The 24,391-nt window shown below is 44.9% G+C and overlaps 1 protein-coding gene across 1 annotated transcript in view; it reads left to right on the top strand.

The window, feature by feature from the left end:
- Positions 1-9: 9 nt before the first annotated feature.
- The window catches only part of Galphas (G protein alpha s subunit), a 33,571-nt gene continuing 9,189 nt past the window's right edge, over positions 10-24,391 (top strand). Inside the window, exons 1-9 of the mRNA XM_071706975.1 lie at positions 10-1,619; positions 4,400-4,472; positions 6,435-6,489; positions 7,266-7,385; positions 12,899-12,996; positions 22,680-22,734; positions 22,968-23,041; positions 23,778-23,957; positions 24,063-24,267. Coding sequence (XP_071563076.1) covers positions 1,484-1,619; positions 4,400-4,472; positions 6,435-6,489; positions 7,266-7,385; positions 12,899-12,996; positions 22,680-22,734; positions 22,968-23,041; positions 23,778-23,957; positions 24,063-24,267 — 996 coding nt within the window. The 5' untranslated portion in view covers positions 10-1,483. The remainder of the gene's footprint in view (positions 1,620-4,399; positions 4,473-6,434; positions 6,490-7,265; positions 7,386-12,898; positions 12,997-22,679; positions 22,735-22,967; positions 23,042-23,777; positions 23,958-24,062; positions 24,268-24,391) is intronic.

Below are 24,391 nucleotides of genomic sequence, written 5' to 3'. Positions count from 1 at the left end.
CGTCGTCGCCGTAGTCGTCACACCCCACCAATCGCGGCAATCGCCGTCGGCGGGTAGCTCTCGTGAGTCACGCGCATCCTGGGCACAGGCCGCACAGGGCACAGAGCGCCCGGCCGGAGACGTCGGGCCCCGGTCGCGACGCGCGCTGTCGCCGTCGCCGTCGCCGTCGCCGTCACCGTCACCGTCGCCGCAGTCGTCGACACCCCGCCGACCGAGACGTTCGCGACGGCCCCGTCCCCCCCGCTCACTCTCTCTCTCTCTCTCGCTTTGACGTGAGCGAACGCGAGCGAGAGAGGTTGGTCGGCTCGGCGCGCAACACACCGCGAGCGCGAGAGGGAGGGAGAGAGAGTGAGCGTGACACAGACACAGCACGGACACAGGGACAGGACTCTCTTCAGTCTTCACTCTTCGCTCTCTCAGTCGCCCGGCGAGCGGAGCGCGGAGCGCCGAGTCCATGGTGCGTGGTGGTTATGGTTCCGCGGGTGGCAGTGGAGGCCGCCAGTGATAGATGCAGCCGTCAACGTCAAGTGTGCTCGTGACGTGAGATCGTAAGTGTCGCGCCGCGCCGCGCCGGGAGGTACACCCGCGAACCTAACACGTCGGACGTCGGACGTCGGACGTCGAACGTGTAGAGACGTGTACGCGAGACGCGAGAGACGGACAAACGGCTCGGTTGTCGCCGTCGCCGTCGCCGTCGCCCGTCGCCGTCGTCACCGTCGTCACCGTCGTCGTCACCAAGTCAACGAGAAAGAAGATCGAAGGGAAGGAGCGAGAAATAGAGCGAGAATAGTTTCCTTTGACAGAGACGAGAGCCATCGCCGGTCGTCGCTGTAACGGAGAGAGAAGGAGCGAGAACGAGAGAAAGAAGAAGAGAGAGAGAGAGAGTGAGGAGAGACGTCGATCGGGGGAGGAAGCGCGCGCGGGCGCGGGCGCGGGCGCGGGCGCGGGCGAGCGAGACCCCCGATAGAGTGAAACCGAGACGAACGGAACGGCGGAACCGGAGGACGGCGGACGGCGGGATTCGCGGAACGGGAGCGAGTGTAGCGCTCGTACCGCGGCGGCGGCGGCGGCGGCGGCGGGATTCGGGGCGCTTTTCGAACCGCGGCGGCGGACCCGCAGCGGTAGCGGCGGCGCGGGCGGCGGCGCTGCCGTGAACAACGACGACGACGACGACGACGACGACGTCGTCGCGGCGGCAGCAGCCGCCGGTGCCGGCGATCGCGCGATCGCCCTCGCGACCAACTCGATCGCGAGCCGTCGTCGTCCGTCCCCATCCGTCTCCCGATCGTCCTACCTCTCGCTCAACTCCACCACCGCCACCGCCGTCTACGCGACCCGCGAGGCCGACGGGTCCCGCGCTTCCGCAACGCTAGACGCCAACGTCAACGTCAACGTCAACGCCAACGCCAACGCCAACGCCAACGCCAACGCCAACGGGAGAAACGGTGAGGGCGAGCCGCGCGTATCCTTCCCGTGGTGTGTCATGGGGTGTTTCGGCAGCCAGAGCAAAAACAGTCAGGATGAAAGCAAAAATCAGAAGAGACGATCCGACGCCATCACCAGACAGCTCCAGAAGGACAAGCAGGTCTATCGGGCTACCCACAGGCTGCTCCTCCTCGGTGAGTACCTCGCTCTCTCTTTTATCCTTTTCAACCTCGAGAGCGAGTCCATGACTCCCGCGGTCCATGCGTGCGAGGCGGCCGCGGCCGCGGCCGCGACGGGATCGGGAGCGAGAAACGCGTCCTTGCCGCAAACTTCCGACGCGGTCCCGTCCAACGAATCTCGATCCTCTCTCGATCGCCGACTTACATCAATTATAATCCGGCCAGTGCACAGTGCCACGGGCTTCTATCTACAAATCTACAGAAAATTTTAGCGCGCTCGTTAAATGTTAGATACGGAGAGGAGGAGCGTAATCGATCGCGCTCGCGCGCTCCTCCTACGATTGAAACCACTGGAAACCACCGACGGCACCGACGCTTTTTAATCTCGCGGGACGTGGGGAGGCGCGTCGAGTTTTTTCATCAAGGTGGGCCACGGGGTCCGGAAAGTAGAAATTCGAGAGGAGAAACTCGGGGAGTCGGAGATAATTTCGCTTCAGAGGTCCCGCGCGTGCCCCGAGGATGATTCTCGCGCAGTGGCGTCCACGCCGCGCGTTAAATATCAGATAGGGCCCGATGGCCGTCGGTGTCGGGTGACTCGGGTGTCGGTGATCGTCGGTTTCGGACAAAGAAAGTCTCCGCGAAGCCGGGGCTGGGGGTGAGCCTACCGGCCGACCGGCCGGCCGCTATCGCGATGTTCAGTGGCGCGTAATTCAATTTTATCGATTATCGTACGAGCAGGCACCCACGAATATATCCACCGGCCGCCTCATGTTTGTAGGGTTTGTACCCTTTTCGTCGCTTCCGATCCTCGTCTCTTTCACCGTTCTCTTCTCTTCCCCCCCCCCTCTCTCTCTCTCTCTCTCTCTCTCTCTCTCTCTCTCTCTCTCTCCTGTCCTCTTGTCTCGTGGCTGTAATTTAAAATTCTGCTTTTGTGCTTTCATTATATCGTTAATCGCTATGTCTTATATGAGGATAAATCCCTCTTTTCTCCTCTTCGATGATTTAAGCGAGAGTTACGATATCTTTTTAGTACGTTTAATCAAATTTAATTTTTTTCTAGCGATTTATACGTCGCTGTCGATACAAATGCTTGTCGCCGCGAACGTTTATTTTCCGTTATTTCGGAGAGCAATATTTTTTTTCAATATATTTTTATTGCTTCAGATTTTGTTTCGTCTGTATACATTCCGTCTCTCTGATCGAAACTTTTTCCGAATGATAAACTGAACCGATAAACCTCTCTCTTCTGCTTCCCGTTTCTCTGATGTACATTATTGGATTGTGATAATCGATTCTATAAAAAACTTTGACTCTCTTATATGATACAATACATAATACTCATATTTGTAGTGAGTACATCTTAAATTAATTTACGTTTCAGAATGCTATATTTGCTTTTGAAAGGAAATTTTTTCTCACAATCAGACTTCTCTCTCTTTTATTTCGCGTGTCTATCCTTTCCATGCCGGTACATACGTGTGAAAAACATTGACACAACGTGCCTATTTAGCGCGACGTTTAACCCGGCGCGCGGCGCGCGGCGCGCGGTGGCGGCGAAGGCGGCGAAGGCGGCGCCGCGTCCACATTCGCCTTCCTATTATCCGCCGTTTATGTAGGTCGTCGTTCTAATTCGATGCGAATGCGTCGTCATCGTCGTCATCCTCGCCGTCGGCGCGGCGGCGGCGGCGTGGCGGCGTGGCGGCGTGGCGGCGGCGCGGGCGACGGACGGAGCAACAGCTGTCGCCGTATTGTTTCCTCCTCGCGTGTTATTACGGCCACGCGGCCGATTGGATCCCCTGCTCGTGTCGTCGCGACCGCGGGCTGCGTCCGTAGGAATCTTCGGAAAAAAAATATCTAAAGCCAAAATGAACGATCGAACGCATCCATCCGCAGATACGTAGTCGTTACGTATCTGCAGACGTACGTAAAATTAAACGAGTCCAACAGCGTAAACGTTACAAATAGATACAACGGCAACAGCTCTTGTTCCTCATAATACTTGCGAAACTTTATTTCGCGATTTACTTAATCAGGCTTATATCTGGGACGTAATTAATGCTCCTGAGAATTAGAAGATGGTGAGATCAAACTTTCGCCAACTTATCGCTCACTTGATTTGCGAGTTCTTAACGAGCGAATTTCAGAGTTTGACGTCGGGAATATTTAACGTTTGAACGCGTGAGTTGAGCCAAATGTTATATAAAATGAGCAGATATGAGTAGCATTATGCACGTGGGAGTATCAAGAATACAAAAATAATGGTGATGTGAAATCGTGAGCTTTGAAATTATGTACGTTAAATCGCAGAAAGTTAAAAAGCTTGGCATTTCGCTCGCGGCTGGTTTGCGAGGCATCAAAGGGGGGGGGGTGGTTTAATTTAACCCCATTGCGATCTAGGTCATGATCTTGTACATCACACTCCTGTACATCCGAAAATCATCTCGGTTCATTTAGAGCCGAGCTCTAAAATGAATTTAAAATGAATTCGGGGCGGATTTCCCCGCTAGGCGCGAAAATGGCGCGTAAACGCGCACTCTCGTCGTGCAATATATCGTTAAACCCGCGGATGCCTTATCGCGGGCGATCGATAACTGTTATAAACTGTACGGCTGATGAAATCTCAATTTTTGTGACCGGCCTCGGGCGACGTTGGACGACGGGAGATATTCTTTCGCGCGCGTATTGCGTATTAGCCGTACTACATCGCCGCGGAGTGGCTGGCAAGCACCGCAGCAGCAACAGCAACGCCAGGGAGCAGGGAGATTAACGTCACAATGATTTTCGCCCTGTTTCAGGAGCGGGAGAGTCCGGCAAAAGCACGATCGTCAAACAGATGAGGATACTGCACGTCAATGGTTTCAGCGAAGCGTAAGTTTTATTTAAAAAAAAAAAAAAAAAAAAATGGCCAAACGCGTGCGCCAATCGCGGCCCCGGCCGCGGCCGGTCGCGTCTCATCGATTGCCTTTCGTTCGCTTCCTCGGCCCTGTCCATTCTAATCCGGCAATGTGTCGTTAACCCATTAAAGGAGGGCCGTAATCTCTCCTTTGTTTCCGCGAGGCTTTTCATCGCGAGGCTCGCATTACAATTAAATGTCAGCGGAATACGATCGTACTCACGCAAGCCGTTTACGAAACGCGAGGCCACCGTGCGCCTCGAGGTACGTTCATTGAATTTTGCCGGAGCATCTTCTTTCACTGCAAAACAGTTTAGCTCGAGTCTCGAGTCTCGAATCTCGAATCTCGAGACGGTTTCCGAGAAGGCAAATCACAAAACGTGGCTTCGTTGTGGTCGAGACCGTGTTGACGCAGATTGACGCATGTTGACGCTGTTTCTGCTGTCTCTCTACCTATTTGCGGCGACCGCGACGCGCTTATCTTCTTTCGCGCGAGATTCTTTTTTTTTTCGACTTAAATATCGTATCTCGAGAATCGTCCGCGAGAGATTGAAACGCAAATTGTAGCGCGATTAATTTTTTAACGCGTTCTGCGAATGATTCATAACCGGTTTCAGGCCGCTGTGTCAGCGATATCAACACGTGGCTGATACGGATCCGTTATTACTACTTCCTTGATTATTTTCCAAATATGCGATCCATTCACCGCGCGTTATTTATTCGCGCCACTATCTTCACTTTTCTCTACACGATTATACGATATCTTCGAAATGCATTCTTTTGAGAGATGATGACCTTATTTTATATCGTTCGACGCTCTCTTCTCGCTTCATTGAAACGAGAAGAGCGTTTAATCTTCTTTTATTCACCGGTGATTTCTCTACTTCCTCGATACGATTATCTCTCTTTTTTCCATTTTTCATGCGCCTATTTTTCTAGACTGCTAATTTGAGATATCTCACGGACTATTTTAGTCGTATATTTTATTTCACTTGGTTTCCTCGGTCTTTCGCTAATCCGCGATAGAACGGAGATCTCTCGTCTTTGAGGAGCATTGGTCGTACAATTCAATATTTCGTAATGTCCTCTTTTTTATTTATTTTACACGGACGTCAGCGGTAGATATACTTTTCAATTTTTACGTTCGCAATAGAACGCGTACTAACGAAAGCTGAAGTTAAACCAAAGTTGTTTATCTCTGAGCTTTTGTGTTACGATGAAAATACATTCATATTGCCGAAATAAGATGCCATTGTTAAAGATATTTGCTATGCAGGTAGAGAATCAGAGGCAATTGAATACGACGATGTTACGTAAATAAACCAATTGACTCATATGTGTACTCATACTGTTTTCCATCCGTTTTAAACGTTGATAACGGAGCAGAAAATTGGAGCCTCTTATTTCTACATTTCGCGATAACTTCTTTCTCAATCTACCGATTGAGTACCCCAAGTTTTTTTTACTTTTTTTTAACTTTTTTTTTACTTCGCGCCCCGCGACGAGTTCTTAATTTCTTGAATGTCGAATTTCTTTCAGTTTCTCTGAATGTCTTTTGAACAAGAGAGTTTGCCTCTTCGTCCGGAATCTTTGAAAACAGACAGTTCCAGAAATACGCATTATTGATCGGCCGTGAGTTCTCCTGCGAGTGCTTTTAAACGCGTGGTAGTTGGCCGCGCTAAAATTATCGAATTGGTCTGGAAATACCGATAAAAGAACACACGGTCTGCGCTATCGTTTCATTCAGCTCGTGACTCGATCATTATTGCCGGTCGACTGCTCGGCCTACTCTTACGTTACTCTACGTCTGTACAATACGCATTGTTAGTCAATAGTTGGTTAATATACTGTTAGTCACATTTAATTACGCGGTTCGACGACGAATTGGCGCCGGGTTTCTAACAACACTAACGTTCAACATACCTTTGTGTTCACAGGGAAAAGCGGCAAAAAATTGAGGATATTAAGAAGAATATTAGGGACGCCATTTTAGTAAGTACATATCACCTTACCTCTATTCTTTCTCGTGAAAATTCAATATCTATTATATGAGAATTAAAATCAAAAGGGGGAGAGAGAGGTTGTGTAATTTTGTGAGCGGATTTAGTTGGAAATTATAATTTATCGATCCATTCTCTCTTTTACTTTGTACCCTTTTTTGTTCGGTGATGATGCGCTCGATAGTCGAATTTTCGTTAATGTTGCATCATGGATTTTGCGTTTGTTCCCGAACGAAATTGTACTAGACATATACATAAATCATAAATCATTGCGCTCGAAATAACACGCGACATAACCGTTACGTGACACGCAAATTTGGGATATCAAATATATAGCTGCAAGAGCATTGTCACCGATTTGTCATTCAAGCTTGTCATTCAGCCCCGCGCGCGCGCGCGCGAGCAATTCCGTTTTGCCCTCCAGGCAAAATGCAATCACTTCCGTACACTGCGTTGACGCAAATGGCGCTACCTCCAATGATTTCTTGCATATGCAATTCTTGCGAAGTAATTAACAGTGTGATAACGATTACGACGAATCAGTAGCTACGATAAAAATAAAAACGATTCTAGCGAGGATATTATATAGATGAAAGATATAGTGATTTATTTTACAGAATATTTAGATATGTATACTTAAATTCAAACAAAATTTAAATATACTACCTAACATTTATATCTACCGAAAACATTTTTCGAGAAGATAATCAATATTTTCTTTAGAGGAGAGCGATGAAAAATGAGAGAGACATGTTGTTTCTTTTGCAGACGATAACCACTGCGATGAGTACGTTAACGCCGCCCGTTACGCTGGGGGATCCGGCGAACCAGAGCAGAATGGACTATGTCCTGGAAGTCTCGTCTTCCCCAGACTTCGATTATCCTCCGGTGAGTCAGCCACAGCTTATTTGCGTTGCACGTCGCGTTGTATTTCCCCGCTGCGCGAAACGAGACGCGGGCTTCATCTTTGCGCACTCGCGAAGGAAGGTAACTACTCATCGACCTTCACACCGCGCCGCCCGCGCCGCCCGCGCCGTCCGCGCCGCGAAATATCGTAAGAAGGAATCCCCGGGCCGATCTTCAAAGTTGCGTCACCTAGAATTCGTTTCTGAACACGGATAAATTAAATTGCACGTTAATTCGACCGAGATGGAAATGAGAACGCGATTAAATCGGCCGCGCATATTTCCCTTTGCGAGTTTCATTCGCGCACTGTTTAACGTCGAGACGCTTTGTGCACGCTTTATCTCGTTCGTGTTATGTGTTATCTCAACACCGTCCTACGTTACAATTTTGAGCGCAGTTGTCGATAACTCGCGCAACTATAATACATATCGCTCGTACGTAGTTATATTCCCTTGTGTTAATTTTCGCGAAATTACAATTTACGTTGCACTGATTGCTTTGAACAGTATCGTCCGGTATTTGCATGCGTTTGTTTCTGAATTGCAGAATCTCGCCACGTATAAGAATCTATAAATACATTACAAAGTCTCGTGCAATTAACATATCATTCTGACGACAGTTGCGAGTTGCGATCGTATTGACGATACGATCTGTGTGGAATATCGATAATTTTTATGACATATCAACGCGCGCACGAAGATGAAATAATAAGTTGTTTAATAACTGTTCCTCCGTAATGTTTTGATTGTTTTTGTCTCGGATGTTACGCGTTACAAACTCCTAGAATACTCGGAGCAGCTTTTTGCGATTAGCGCGTACACAGGCGCGCAGGCAGCGCGGCGTGTAACGGTGATACGTGTGTGGCGCAATGGACGACGGCAACGAAATTTACTTAACGATCATCGCGGCGACATTTCTTAGCGTCTCGTTAAACCGGCGACGCGGCCGGCGCGGCCGGCGCGGCGCGGCGGCGCGGCGAACGCACATCTGCGGATTAACGTAACGAGGCACGCAGACATACGTACGTACATACATATGGACTCTTGACGTGAGAACCACTGCGTGGCACGATCAGTGTTTACAATGTTTACACAGCCACCGCACATGTGAGTGCGCTATATAGTATCCTGTACTACGACGTGCTGCGCCATTTCTCATGTATGTATGTACGTACGTACACACACGATATCTCTCAATTGTGCTCGCAAATTCATGCGATCATTATACTCGTACATTACGGGAATTTACATCGATCGATGCGAATTCTCTGTCCCTGTAAGGGATTTCAGTGCCGAGTCTTAGTAAGGGACGATCCAGCTAGCGCCGGTAAAAAGATTGCGATTTATATAATATGTAGAATGTGTATCGATGAGTGACACGCCAAGAAAGTTTTACGACCGAATAAAGTAGGTATTTGTTGCAACTGAATTAATTACAGTGATTGCTCTACTTATATAGTACTTATATAGTTAAACCCCTACTTGATGCGTTTTTAGGAGCGTCCGACTGAATTTGTCACGGTGCTTTGCTCGTGCTGCTTCGAGATTCCCGATTGAGGCGCTCAAGGGATAATCTCGAGACACAGCATTTGAGGGAGAGATACCGCGAGAGGAAAACGCGCGAGAACGGATTCGAAATGCGCGACACGGCTCGAAATAAAATCGTCGCGACGAAATGATCCGCGCATTTTGCGTCATTCAGCGAATCGCAACGTGCACGCGCGATGTTACGCGCATCACCTTTGCCAAGCGGACACTAGAGTGGTCCATTATTTGTTACACGTGCCTGCATTCGTTGGTCGATGATGCATCCGGATTAATTGAATTATTAAATTGTTTTGCGCCGATTTGCGCGATTCAATCCTTCGAACCCACATTGCGCTAACTCGCTAATGATTCGCGCAATATTTACGAGTGATATCCGCTAAACATTACGCTTTGTGTCTTACGTCTACTTTGTATCGCTAAAGAGAGAGCGCTCGACGATTTCCAGCATTATTTCCAGACCGTCGCGAGGTAACAAATTGATAAATCCATTTTTTCAGAATTCGAGAAAATTTTAATTAATATTCTCTTTTTTTTTTAATGCACCGTCGCATCTATCTCTTCAATTCAAGATTACGCAGGGAATACAGAACGAGCATTGCATCATACATATAGAGGCTTCTGCTGTTTATTGCATTAATTTAAAAAAAAGTAAATAATTGTACCTGGCATATCGCTGACATTTTTTTGCGACTGGAAGACACAAAGCAATACATATATCCCGATTGTTTCTCGCGAATTCTGCCGTCATCTTGTACGATTCGTGTTTAATTTGTCACTGTCATTCGGCTCTCCACATATGCGTGAGATAAGAGAGAGGAGGCGGGGGTGTTTCGCGGAAATTTATTTTAGGAAAATTCTAGGCCTAATTTCGGCACAGGCTCGAAACTCGAAACACATCGGCAGCGATGCGGTTCTTTACTTATGAAACGATTGATATAATCGGCGCATATTAACTTGCAAATAATGTAATAACAATGCGAAAATAATGTTAAAAATTGAAATTACATAAGACGTAGAGAATGCTGATGCTTGAAATATTCACTCGAAAATGTGTAATAATTAATTTTAATTTATAAAATAATTTTACTTGGGTATTTTGTATTTTTGCTGAAGAGGCGAACGAATGGATCGGTATAGGTATTACTATATGTAATTATATTATTTCAGAAGGTGTGTCGTGGTATGGTAAAAGGTAAAACATTTCAGACACGAGAGGATGCAACGTAATAAATGCAAATTAAATATAAATATTGAAATATCTCAATTTGAAAAAGCGACCCCTGCACTCGTATTCTCTCACGTTAAACGAATTACACTTATTGTTAATCTGTAAGGCGAGCCTTCTCGGGAGGCTTTTACCCGCACGCTACACACGAATTTTACAACGTGCGTGTACGTGTCCCTATATTTTTAGCCGAGTTACATGCTTTGCGGCGGCGCGGCGGCGCGGCGTTTAGGGACTTAGCGAGAGAATGACGCGTTTGGACGAAATTATTAGTACGTGCATAATCGCGATAATAGGCGGAGACACGGCATGGCACCAACACACGGCGATCCTTCCTCGCGCGCGGCGAACGACGGATCGACGATGCGTCCGTCCATCGATCGTAGAAGCGTGGAAATAGCATCGACAGGAGAATTTATTAATATAACCGTCGTCGTTATTGCCAAGCACACCGGCCGTGCCGGCCGTCGCGACTGTTGCGTGATTTGCAGCTTGCACCAAGTGACAACACTCGGGATGGACTTCCGCTGTCCACGAGAGAACGTGTCCTGTCCAAGTTCGCCGCGACACTTAAGGCGATGAAAGGGCACACGCCAACTACAAGGCTTGTCAATTACGCCGGTCCGTTGCGGTTTTCGGAAGATAAGTCTATGGGAAAATTTTCGCGAAAAATGGCTTAGCCACAGCTGACCCACGATTCGCTACACGCGTACCTACCGACAGTACCGACCATTAAACATATTTGCGAAAGATTACATTGTCGACAATAATTGAGTATCATTGAACGCGTCATTATTATCGGAAACGATAAATAATTATTATCAGAGACGCGGTATTCGATATTTTATTTTATGAAGTAATTCTCTCGATATGAATTAAACGATATTTATTTTGAATCAAGATTTAATATGTCGTCAAAAATTATTTGAATTAATGATTAATCGCTGAGAAAATCCTGGTTGTGTGAGAGAAAGAGTTTTAGACACGCGAATATACTGCAGACTATACAAACTAAACTTCTGTTTTGCAATCTGTGCACATTTGTATGTTTCGCCAGGAATATCATCGCGCGATGGAACACGATGCAGCTGCATGAATGCTCAAATAATTAATAATACTTTACGCTGTTTCGACGTTGATTTATGCACGCAGCTAGCATGCTTGTGTGTGTGTGTGTGTGTGTGTGTGTGTGTGTGTGTGTGTGTGTGTGTGTGTGTGTGTGTGTGTGTGTGTGTGTGTGTGTGTGTGTGCACCACGATTACTCGGCAACTTTTAATTCGCGCCGTTTACAAGAGCGCGTCATTGATCGTGAGAAATTCTTAACTTTCAAACATCGTTGCTATTAGTAAACAATTCACCAGGTAATATTTATTGTATCGACTAATATTTTATGTATATTTACGTATATTTTGATACAATCGAGTTTGTATATTTTCCAAATTTGAGATAGAAAAAGAGAGATTTAAATTATATTTAATTTAACTATTTTGTATACGTAATGCAACGTTTGATAGAATAAAGATTATTTTTAGCATATATCGGAGATTAAAATATTTGACGTTCGATCGCGAACGCATCCTCGCAGTAGTTTCTCTCGAAACAAGAATTCCAACCTATCGTTTCCTCATAATTTTCGAGACTATCAATGTGTTATGTCACAGAAACCCGTGACCAAAGTCAACCTCCCGCAAAACCTCCCACGCATTTAAGGAAACCAAGTTTCCCGACACAATAACACCTAAATTATTAATGCGCCCGACATTCTCTGCTAGTAACGCAGGTCTACTCGCGAAGCGTGTAGCCTTGTGGCCACCATTATTTACGTAACATTCAAATTACGATTTTAACTTACTACTAAATGCATGGGCTGTAATGCGATCGTGGAATGCGTCATGGTAGAGTGCGAATTTTGAATATAATGCCTCGCACGCGAGAAAACAAGAATAAATTCCACTGATTGTTTAAGGGATATGGGATTCTCGAGATTTAAATAATTGAGTGATCAAAAGGACCTTGGATGATAAAAATATATGTCGCAACTGGATTTCCAATTTGCAAATATTTCCTGACTTTTCCGACCACGTGAAATTTATAAGAATCCGTTAATCGTTTTTGCAGCTAAGCGATTCGTCGGTATTTTTTTTCTTGAAATATTTCTCCGATAAATCACGAGGCGAGGATTGAATAATCTCTGCGGTCGATTTAAACGGTATTTGTTACGCATTCCTCGTATGTATAGATGCGCATGTTCAGCTTCATTTTTCAATGTCGCGGACTTTGCGGGCGGCACGTTTTTTTTCGCGGCGAGTTAACGACGAATTAGACGTCAAACGTTACAACAGCCTGGCAATTCTGTGCAATAAAGACGGTGATAAATGTGCTATAAATATACGCGAATAGGTCGTACTTGTGAGGCTTGTGCCGTTCAATTCACTCCAGCGCGCAGCGGAGTCTTTACATCGCAATCGGGAATCGGGTTGCTCACTTGGTCGCATACTTACCTGCGCCTTGCGCTTTCGAATTCAAAAAGATTTAGTTCACGACAGATTTTTATCCTCGATTTAAATCCTCAACATTAGTAACATCTATTGTAATTTATTACACGCCGCTTTCCTTTTGATTCGAAACGATCGTATATTTTAGGATGGGATAGGTTTCTTTTTCGAAAAGATTCGCAGAAGCGCCAATCGAGTCTAATCATTGGTCAATTGTTCTGCTTTCAGGAATTCTACGAAATCGTCGAAACTCTTTGGAAAGATCGAGGCGTTCAACAGAGCTTTGAGAGGAGTAACGAGTATCAACTCATCGACTGCGCCAAATAGTAAGTCGTTTTATTTTATAAACTTGTGAAAGAGTTCAACGATACGTCATACCGTTTGGAGTTGAGCCGCGAGGAATAAAAATAGCACAACCGGCATCGTTATCAATGGACCGTGTTGACGCCGCGTCACAGCCAGCCCATTCGGATACGCATATGCTGGAGTAACATACTAAAATAAATCTACAACTAATAAATTTCGTCAAACATTTTTAATGATTGATTAATTCATTAATTCGTTGATACGACGCGCTTTTTGCAAAACAATTGAATTTCGCGCACTTACCCGTTGATTCGTTAATCGCTGGATCTTTCTACATACGAATAGAGTATAAGGCGCGGTTATTGTAATCTGTTACGGGGGTGATATCATGAGCACGATAAGAAATCCGGTAAGATAACGCTTACTCGTCGATAACACCACCATGCATCGCGAATCTGTCGTCGCGTTGGACGAGGTCTTTTTTTAGAACAAATCTAGTTTAACAAATACAACTTGATCTTTACTTCATTCTATCGTTCGATTGCAGTACTTAACAGATATCTCCATTTAAAAAAATTTTTCCCATTTAATTTTCGTACATGTGAACAAATTTATTATAATTGTCAAATATATCAGAAAAAAATATAAAAAAATCCATATGTATAGATACGATATGCGCGCGTGTATTTATAGACTTGTGACACCGATTTAATGCCAATGGAGACAATGCCTTAACGAGGTAATCACTTTAATAGGGGCCACCCGTTTATCCAGAGACTCTCTCGACAAATTGACCCAACCTCGAGCTTTTTTGTACGCTAATTCGATGATACGAGCGTTGACTTGGTTATATAAAGCGGCATCGTCGCGTAATGCGATGAGATTACGATAGCGAATGCATCTGACAGACGAGAGAACTATAAACGGCCGGATCGAATGCAATATAGTAGTTGGTATTTTAAACGCGAGGATTATTGCACCAGATCTTTATACGTATAAGGGAAAAGACGTAAATCTCCCTAGCGTAAACTACGACCTTATCTGTTTAGCCAACAATCGGCATGTGACTGTTTTTCACACCTGTCAGGTCGCCAAACACTTTAATTTGACAGTCTCGTACATGTACATTCTCTTCTGTAGAATCGTAGTACCAACATCATTCGTTTACCGATATACATACATAATATACCCAGGAACATTCTGTGTATCGATTTATCTTACATAATTTGTATCGATCTATTAAAATTTCAACTCTGAAAATTTCGAGATAAAACGGAGCAAATAAACGGAGTAATTATCATATTTTTAAATAATGCCTTACACAATATGAGAGAGCAGGAAAAACGCATGCATTTTCGTCGAACAAATTCTCTATTCGAACTTTGGTATATTACTAAATTCGCGAGTGATGAGACACGAGTCTCTCTTTCTCTTTTTCTCTCTCGCCTTCATCAATATTTCGTGCTACTCGTAATCGCATTATCGCGGATTTCTTGTATTTTCTCTTTTTTTTCCATTAGTGCGGCTCGGCGGTGTGGTTCTCTCTCTCTCTCTCTCTCTCTCTCTCGCTCTCTCTCTCGTGTGCAGCGCACGAATGGTTGACGTTAAAAATAGCGCGATGTATTTTTAGACATCGCGCTCCGGTGGTGAGATATAGCGTTCTCAGCGTATTCGTAGATGACGGAGACGCAAAATGGCTATAATCTTGCGGTATGTAGCGGCATGTAGTGGCCGTGCCTATAACTGCATCTAATATATTAAAAATACGTTCGCCTATTTACTGTATGTAGCGTACGAGGTAGAGGCAAACGCGCAAATTTTATCATATCCTGCTTTTCGCAAATAATTTCTGACACACCGCAACAGAGATATCGCGCGAATTTTCCGTGAGTCTTTTCGGAGAAAGAAATCGAAAAAGAGAGAATAAGAATATTGTCTTTGATTTTATTTGCCTTTTTCAGCGTTACGATTTCGGATAATCGTTATTTCGCCAGTAGCTTTTGTAAACACGCAACGCGCGTGACATATTGTAGTAAAAGTGTGACCTTCTTACGCGCACTAAATACGGCGCAACGATATGTACTCCGTCACGAAAATATCGCGAATCTGAGTCAGTGTGTGATGGAGAATAAATATTTGTCCATCACCCGATTACCGTGCACGACAACGCGCGATTATTGATTGTCGGTTTAACGGGAATCATTTCCGGATCGGATGATCTTTAGCGTCGACGCGCGACGCGAGGTAATGATCCGAGGACGTGCAATTGCGTAATTGTTATTAGAAAAAAGAGAAAAACATATAATTCCATTTGTGCGTGCATGTGTATGTGCATGTGGTACCGCGTGTCGTTACTGTATTTTAAGCGTGCGTCTCGTCTCGATTGTAGAAGTAAGCGACGTTTCAATTACGCGATAACACACCTCGACGCCTCTTAAAAAAGGAAACACGCGCCGCTATATTTAGGCACTATAGTCTATATCGCGCGGATTATTGATGCTGCTATACACATAGCTCGTAAATGTTTGGATAGACAGCCGCTCTCGCGCGCCTCTCTTCACTGTCGATACATTGGTATGCCCACAGTGATTCTTTTTATTTTTATTCGTCCTTATCTCCAACACCCTCGAAATAATGGAACGGCCAAACGAGAGGGTGTACCCTGCTACCAACGTGCGTTGGAATGCGAAAATTTTCTACTTGATTTATATAAGGACAAAGGGAATGAAGAAACGCGAAACTTTTAATACTACAATTAACAGTTGTTTGTCATAATCGTAACACGATTACACTTCATTTTGATCTCGTCTTTTTGATCCACGGGAGGTATCTACGACTAATTTAATTATAAGTCGCCCTTTGCGACTTATCGTAATAATCGCATTTACGATAGCGAAACGGGAGTTTCATCGAATTAAGAATTTAATGACAAACGATTACAGACATTTTCCGTTCTTTTTGGGTGATGCGTGTTTTTTTCCCCAATCATCGATCGAATGGATTTTTCTGATCTAGTTAATAGAAAAAATTTAACGAGAGAGAAAAAGATGGAAAATTAGCGTTTTGAGAAGGGACGAGTGACGAAAGCCGAGACATTATTCATAGGATGTAGAGCTTGGTATCGGATAAGAGAAAAATTCTCGTTTTGCACGCCCGCCCAAGTACGGAAGACAAAGAGGATGTTTAATGTTTACAGTTGAGAGAGCCGCCGCACGTCGCGGCGTCGCGGCGTCGCGGCGTCGGCGACGTTAGGGTAGCGCGCGGTTGGAACCGCCATCGCCAGGTCCGTCAAATATTTGCGATTCGAGCGAATGATCGCGCGAGCGTTGAAATTCCAAACTCCAATTTGTAATGGCAGCGAGGCGATCAGGGCCATCGGGCTCCCTCGTGCGCGATATCGAATCGAATCGAATCACGGCGACTTTTAAAATCGCCAAAACGTAATCGGACCGCTCATCCTCTAGTCTTATATCCCTTTTAAATCCCGGAGCCGCGGGGAATGTCGAGAGGGAGCTTTTTCGATGCCACGGCGCGGCGCGGCGCGGCGCGGCGCAGCGCAGCGCGGCGCGGTTTTCTTCGGTTTGCGATTCGAAAAATTTTCAGCTCGATCTCAAATTTCTCGGCCTATTCTGCTTGTGACTCGAGAATTTCATTGCAACATTATCGATTCTCGCCGGAGTACGCTATACGCCTTATGTAGGTAAGTACAAACGGTGCGATGGATTCGTGGCTTATGCGCGGTTTGAGCGCATAAGCCGCATACTGATTATAGGTACGTCGCCGTCGGTCCTACATCTACATGTCGAGTAGGTGTAGTTCTAGAAGTTAACCCGTTACCCACTTTCCGACTCGCGGCCCTGCATACGGGGTGTCTCGGGTGTCATCGCACCGTATATGCATACATACATGCATATATATTAGCGAGATAAGGATCGCGTAGACAGTCGGTGATTAATGTCGTTTGGCAGCTAATTTGAACTTAGTTATCGTAAAGTTGATTACATCCCAAACTTTTAGGAGCTAGGACTTTTTTAGAATTAACACTCGTTGAAGTCGTATCGAGTAACGGGTGAAATATTTTATTGTAGAAAATTAAAAATTTATTTAAAATCAATTACCAAGTATTCGTATCGAAGGGATTGAGAAATGGTTAAAGAGAATGGCGGCCAATCAGTCTCGCTAAAGGAAACTCCCCTCGGAATTGTCCGTGGGGCTCTGTATATGGGACTAGATTAACAACACCTCGTGTATAATATTCTATATCGTGCTCAATAATATATCGTGCTCAATAACGTGATCGGAGCTTAGAGCACAGGAGGGGCTTCGCTAGCTGTTGCTGCCGACATCAAACGCGCGTTCGATTTGCCCCGTCCAAGTCCAGTCGATACACGTGTTATTATCGCGCACGATCCGGCTTTCATCGTTTTCCCCGCTTTGTCGTCGCGAATTAATTCTTCGCGAACGAACGTCGAACGTTTAACCTTTAACCGGAAGCGGTTGAAAAATCCGACGCGGCATTTTGTCGATCGCTACGAAGCGCACCGTGCTGGTTCTATTTCTTTTGCGGCGATAGAGTTCGACAAGCGCTGCGAGATCGGATAGAAAATAATTAAATGAACGGAGCGCGGAAATGTGTGTATGTGTGTGAAAAGTCCGGCTGGGAGACAGTTACAGGCTTTTCGCGTATGTAGCTGCTTTGTAGGAAGACGATCTTAAATACAGGATCCTACGTTTTATTCTCGATATAAACAAATAGGAGATAGGAGAGAAAGCGGCATTTTATCGATAGCGCGGCGTTCATCGCTAACTAAAAGAGTAAATTGAAGTGTTTTATTTATATGCCTGTGTTTCAACATCCCTCGAAAAAATACGCACGAATTTTGGGCTCGATCTCTAACTCTGTACAATACTCTTGGTCACATTTATTATTTCCCGCTGATGTTACACGTTTTGACTGGTCCGGATCGCTGTCAGAAACAACGTTGTCACGTTTGCTCGCCTCAAGGTCTCGGCGGAGGGTTGTGTTAACGGGGAGGGTTGTGTTAACGGGGAGGGCACGATAACGAGAAAATCGTTCTGCAGCAGCAGCCGCCAGTAGGTCACGACCTCCTTCCTCTTTCAATTCTCTGGAGGTCGATAGCCTCATTTCTGGTGGAGCGCGCCAATTCCATGACCTACCTTCTCTCGCGAGCCTATATGACCGTATAGACACGCAGAGATACGCGGATCTCCTTTTCCCCTTTTATCGTATATCGCGAGAACTACAGAAACTCGACGTACATTTTCTCACATTGTAACTGTAGTATTCGTTTTAGATAAATCGCGCGATATTTGATCGCTTTTGGCAATGACTTTCTATTTACACACAGACACCTTCGAATAAAGCACGCTGCAATGTAATTTCGAGTAACGTCTAGTCCTCTTCTAATTATGTAAAATTGATGTATTTTCGTTTTTTTTTTTATAAATTTGTTGAGAAGAACATAAAGGAAAGTTGATTTAGAATTTTAATTATAATATATTCGAAATACATTTGTATGTATAGCTATATGTTCGAAGGATATATTATATATACTTTCTGAGTAGAGAGTATATTTGTGTGTAAAGAAGTGGAATTTGCTCTAGCTCCATTTTTCTCTTCTCCCTATATCACAATCATAATTTGCTGCCGAAGCAGAGTTAGTCGGTTCGAATCGATATAATGATGCAAGTTGAATGAAAAACACCTAATATATAATTTCATGATAAGAGTTTCAAAAGTATTTATGTATCTTCGAGGCAAAAGTTTCTCGTCGAAAATCGATCGAATCGCACGTACTTATAAAAAGTATAGCGTTTCAAAAAGTTAAAGTTTCCTGCGTTAATTTGAATATAATAGCAGGCTCTCCCAACTATATGCTTTCGGAAAGAAAGCTATTACACAAACAGGTATCCTTTAGAAGCAAATTATAGTTTTGTAATCGCATTACGTCTCGTTAGTGTCGACGATATACTTGGCACGATTTACTGTCGCCTCTTTCGAGCACATTCAAAGACCAAGTGCTTTTTCATTTGTCCACCGCACACATCTTGACGAGATCATTCATGTGGCATCGTATTGTATGCAAATTATTTTTTACACTATTATTTTGTATTCTCTTAATTTTATTTTATCACGTCACCATTTAATTTTTATTTCAATAATTCTCAGTCCTTCTTTATTTCTTTTTTTTGCGGTTTATTATTGAAACTGTTTAATCCTTTCTATATACATATATATATATATATAGTCTCGTAGAATATGTAGTTTCTAATATAGAATCAGTGTCGAGCTGTTAATAAATGCTATCGCTACTACTACTACTCCCGATACGCGGACCTTTAATTATCTCGCAAAAGAGGAGGCGTTTTATAACGTTTTCCGCGATAATAGCGCACGCGGTGTTAAACCCTTGCGTACGATTGACGGCGAGCAGAGAACGAGCGGTGGCAGTGACCCATGACCCGGATCGCGGAAAGTGGGTGCCAGAGGGGCGTGTATGCACACCCGGCGAGGCTGAGGGGTTGGGGTTAGGGTAGGACATCGTCGAGGATCGATTTTCCCTCTCGGTGGGCTCCCTCCGCCCTCTCAGTGCGCAGGAAGGGAGGCTGGATCGCGAAGGGAGAGGGTCCCGGCATAGAGAAAGGAACGGGCGCGAGTGAATGAGAGCGGGTATATGAGAAAGGTAAAGAGAGCTGAATGTGTGTATGTGTATGATGTGTGTGTGTGTGCGCGCGCGCGCGCGCGTGTACATGAACGCGCACGAGAGAAAGAGAATGTTCGCTCTTCGAAAGGGTGATAGAGGGTGGAGACAGGGCGGAGGAAGGGAGGCTGCGGGCGAACGCGAGTATAAACACGGGACGCGAAATAGCGAGAGACAGAGAGGGAGAGAAAGAGAGATTCCCTTGGTCGCTCCCCAAGGGATATTCCGCCCTTCTTCAGCATCCGCTTCCGTTCTCCGTTCTCCGTTCTCCGTCGCGACGGCGGTGTGCGCGCGATCGTCGACGCGTTTCCTGTAGGATCCTGCGGCATCCTACGTGTCCCGGTCCGAGACTCTACCGAGCAGGAGCACGGCACTCTTCTCGCTCCGGTGGAGCGGCGACGAGAGAAGAGAGAAGAGAGGAGAGGAAAGGAGAGAGAAAGGGAGATCGGCTCAAGCCCGGCCGACCCAGGAACGCGGCTCGATCGAAAGAGGAAAGTTGACACTGTGTCGGAGGGCTCCGACCGCCTGCGACCGCCTCTGATAACATTATGTTATTGTCCCGTATTCCGGCGACGCGTTTAAGCGGTTAAAAACGGCCACTCGATTCCGGATTTCTCGTGTCTTTACGTTCCGATCACCGTCCAGCTTTTTCCTTCTCTTTTCTTATTTCGGGAGGACTGCACGCGCTCTTCTCTATAATCGATAGACACGCGACAAAAATAATTTGGCAATTTTGGTAACACCGGGGGACGTAACGAGATATACTATCGATAATCGGTACGTCCTATCTCAATCCGGGCAGAAAATCGATGCAAATGTGATAATATGATATGGTTTATATTATTATCCCGCGGTTCTATTTCAGCGAGTCGCGCGGAGATACGTAGGATGCATAATGCGCGATGCAGAGTTGTTGTACAGCGGTAATGTCTGATGTAATTGTAACAATCTGATGGATATCGTACCGCGAGCAATAGTCGTAAGATCGATGCGAATATAATAACATGGTTTATTATTATCCCGCGGTTCTACACCGGGGACGTACGGGGGATACATATATAATGTTATGCGGTCAATATACAACGCTGTTTCTCGTACAACTAATATAACTATGTAGTGCGATAATATCGCGAATAACAGCCACAAAAGATCGGCGCGGATATAATAATACGATTTATTGTTGCGTGATCTAATATGCTTTATTACCCCTTCGGGGTAAGAATAAGTCGCTTTTCGCCGTCAAGCATTGGTTTTTAATTAAATAGAAGCTCGCTTGGTCGAATTATTCTTCCGAATGAAACAAATCTCTCTCTAAAAGCGAGAGAATACGCGTAAAAATCCTAAACGTATACTTTTCACAGGTGCCTTTCAAAGAGATCTAAAAGGCGCGTTAAGATTTTTTTCATTCAAATTACTCGATTATAATATCTAACATTGACGCGAATGATAAACGTTTTATTGTAATGCTGATTAAACCACATACAAGTATCGTCATGTACAATTTAAAATTTATACTCATTAGCTTTTGTTCTCGTTCTCGTTCTCGTATCAGTTCTCGCAAACTGTTTTACATTGAGTTCGGAGATGACACATTTCGAAGCATATCGTGTATCTATATATCAGTATATCAAATACAAAAAAGAAATGATATAGGAAAAAGTAACTTCATTATCGGATTATTTCTTTCTAGATTCGTGCCTTTTTCTTCGACACGCTCGGCACATGCTTTCTTCGTATAGTCTAGAGTAGTCTAGACACTCTAGACTCTAGACTATATAAAGAAAGCATACGGGTCTGTGTAAATTTTGAGAAACTCTCGTACGTGCAATTGAAGCATATGGAAAACGACGTGCTATGTACATACCTCCTTTATGCACTTTGCAAGAAATAGATACAAATAAATGCATACATGCGCGAAGAAAAATTCCGTGGCGACAAGATCGCCACGCGCATACCTTTCTCGATGCATTATTTCGATATTTCTGCTTCGAATTTCTTTACTTTTACGACGTAAGCCCCCCTGTCTTCGTCAAAATGGCATAACTTAAATTCTGGATTTCTCGTATCGAATCTCGATAAAATACAAATCGTGACGCGATTTATTTTAATAATGTCTACGAGGTCTCAACACGCATGTCGCTTCTAGAGCAGATATCTTTCATGCGTGTTTTTCTCATGATACGTTATATGTGTATATTAGTTTTTTCGTCTATGTTCGTGCTCGAAAATACGAAAACTCAAGACTTGAGTGACAAAAATTTGATTTACATTTATATCGCATACGAAAGAGACACGTTTTCGACCACATACGGACGTATGGAGTGGCTCTCACGATAACGATGCGGTTGATTGACAATGATTGTTATCGCGGATGCCCCGCATATCGATCGAAACTAGTTCAACTTGATTTTGACGAATTCATGTTGCCACGTCGTCGAAGGTGTGCAGGGTATACTCTTATCGATGTACTTAACGTTTTTTTTTTTCATACAACTCGGCACAGATTGATGAATTAGGAGATTTATAATAGTGTTGAAAAATAATAATTTACGAGATTTTACTGTTGAAGATTCTCTCTCTTGATACAAACAAATTTTCGATAGAAACACCGCGTATGTCTTGCGCAGTTCAGTTAGGCGTATTTTTGCCAAGTGGCAATAAAAATTTGCAATTGTTCCTTCTCGGATTGGTAACGTTCGCTTAATGAAACGTGCGTCGAATGCACGTCTTTTCGTTTTTCCATTCGGTACGCGTAACGCACGGAATATTCATGGAATATTGTGGATGCCGTGGCACGTAGTTATTGAATATGTCGAATAAATATTTAAAAAATACACACGCGGTGCTCTGCAAATGTTTACAACACTGCTTTGGCTGGTTCGCAACGAATCTAAATCTTCCGAAAAATTATGAATTATCTAATCGCGCGAATCAGACGCTCGCAGGTAAATCTCACTAATCCTTCCTTTGTTCTGTTTCAGTTTTCTAGATAAGGTAGCCATCGTAAAACAGCCGGATTACACGCCCACGGAACAGGTGATTATTACAGTTTTCCTTTCGTTCGAATCTTCTGGTGTCGATAATGACGGGGTAACTTCGAGACGAGTTCAGACATGTCGGAAACTTTTTTTTTTCCCCTTTATATTTCCGGCGTTGCAAAATTGAAATTACTCCGATCATTATAGATCCCCGATCGGCGCTGACAAAGCGATCTCGCGGTCGTTACTTACATACGTGTAGGAGTAACGTGTGCTTGCATTTTGTTGCAGGATATCCTCAGGTGTCGAGTTCTCACGTCCGGCATTTTTGAGACGCGATTTCAGGTCGACAAAGTAAACTTTCAGTAAGTCCCATAGTGCGACACGCTGCTACTCGCGCGCGCTTTATTCCAATGTCGTGGGGCTATATATAGCCGACGTATTACAGTAACATCGGCCGACGGTAAATATAAACGCAAAGCGGCGGCGGTGGTGGTGGTGGCAGTGGCGGTGGCGGTGGCGGTGGCAGTGGCGGGGCGGCGTCGGCGGCGGCGGCGCGCATCTTAGCCTAGCACTTCTATGTATTACGGCCTACGGCCGCTACTGGGCAAGACTTACACTGTTATAACGTGTAAGCTGAAATCCGTTAACCGCGTTAACGCCTCCGCAACTTTGTAACATTTTCCCTTTTTGCGTTCACTCGCAGGTCACGTACGGCGCCCCACATTATTTTCTATAGGCCCACCACACCCCTTTGTTGTCGCCTCTCTCGCGTATGCGCGCGTAACCGTTTCGCTTTTAACAAATACTCGAGAAATTCGTCCGTTTGTAACTTTAAAAACGTCGAGTATCTTCTTAAGAAAATCCGATATATAATACCGTGATATAAATTCTAAAACGGTTGGACACATCTATTTTCAACGAAGATCTATAAGAAGTCAAAGGACTTGGAAATGCGGCTTAGCTTTTTGTAATATCAGTGTTAATTCTCCGAACGGTCCTAAACGGATAAGGACTGCGGTAAGGGCATGGATCGTTAGACGCGGTTCGCGATGCCGCAGTTAGGTTCTTATTTTATTGAACGTTTCTCCGCTTTTACAGCATGTTCGACGTCGGTGGCCAGCGTGACGAGAGAAGAAAATGGATACAGTGCTTCAACGACGTTACGGCGATTATATTCGTCACGGCGTGTAGTAGTTATAATATGGTACTCAGGGAAGACCCTACAAAGTTGAGACTCAGGGAGAGTCTCGATCTCTTCAAAAGTATCTGGAACAATCGGTATGCAGCTCCGATTTCTACCTTACGGCCAGGCATCTTTAAAATTCGCGATATATCGTATCGATATCCCGACGATTCTGACGATCGTTATCTCTTTTCTCGCAGGTGGCTCCGCACGATCTCGGTGATCTTGTTTCTAAACAAGCAAGATCTATTAGCGGAAAAGGTCAAGGCGGGCAAGCACAAACTAGAGGATTATTTCCCGGAATTCGCGCGCTACCAAACACCGGTCGAGCCCGGGATGGCGGCGGATCCTTCGGAACTGCCGGACGTCATAAGGGCCAAGTACTTTATTAGAGACGAGTTTCTCGTAAGTATAATGCATGTAATAGTAATACACGCGTTGGTCGCTGATCGATCATCGCGGTTGTTCTCGACCGAAGTTATTCGCGTCCAAGATATTCTGACGTTGTTGCGACTCGCTTGTCTTTATA

This window comes from Temnothorax nylanderi, unplaced genomic scaffold (genome assembly GCF_030848795.1).
Source record: "Temnothorax nylanderi isolate EJ_2023f unplaced genomic scaffold, tnyl_v1.0 TNYL_tig0054_pilon, whole genome shotgun sequence".
Taxonomy (NCBI): domain Eukaryota; kingdom Metazoa; phylum Arthropoda; class Insecta; order Hymenoptera; family Formicidae; genus Temnothorax; species Temnothorax nylanderi.
This window is presented reverse-complemented; position numbering and strand designations above follow the sequence as displayed.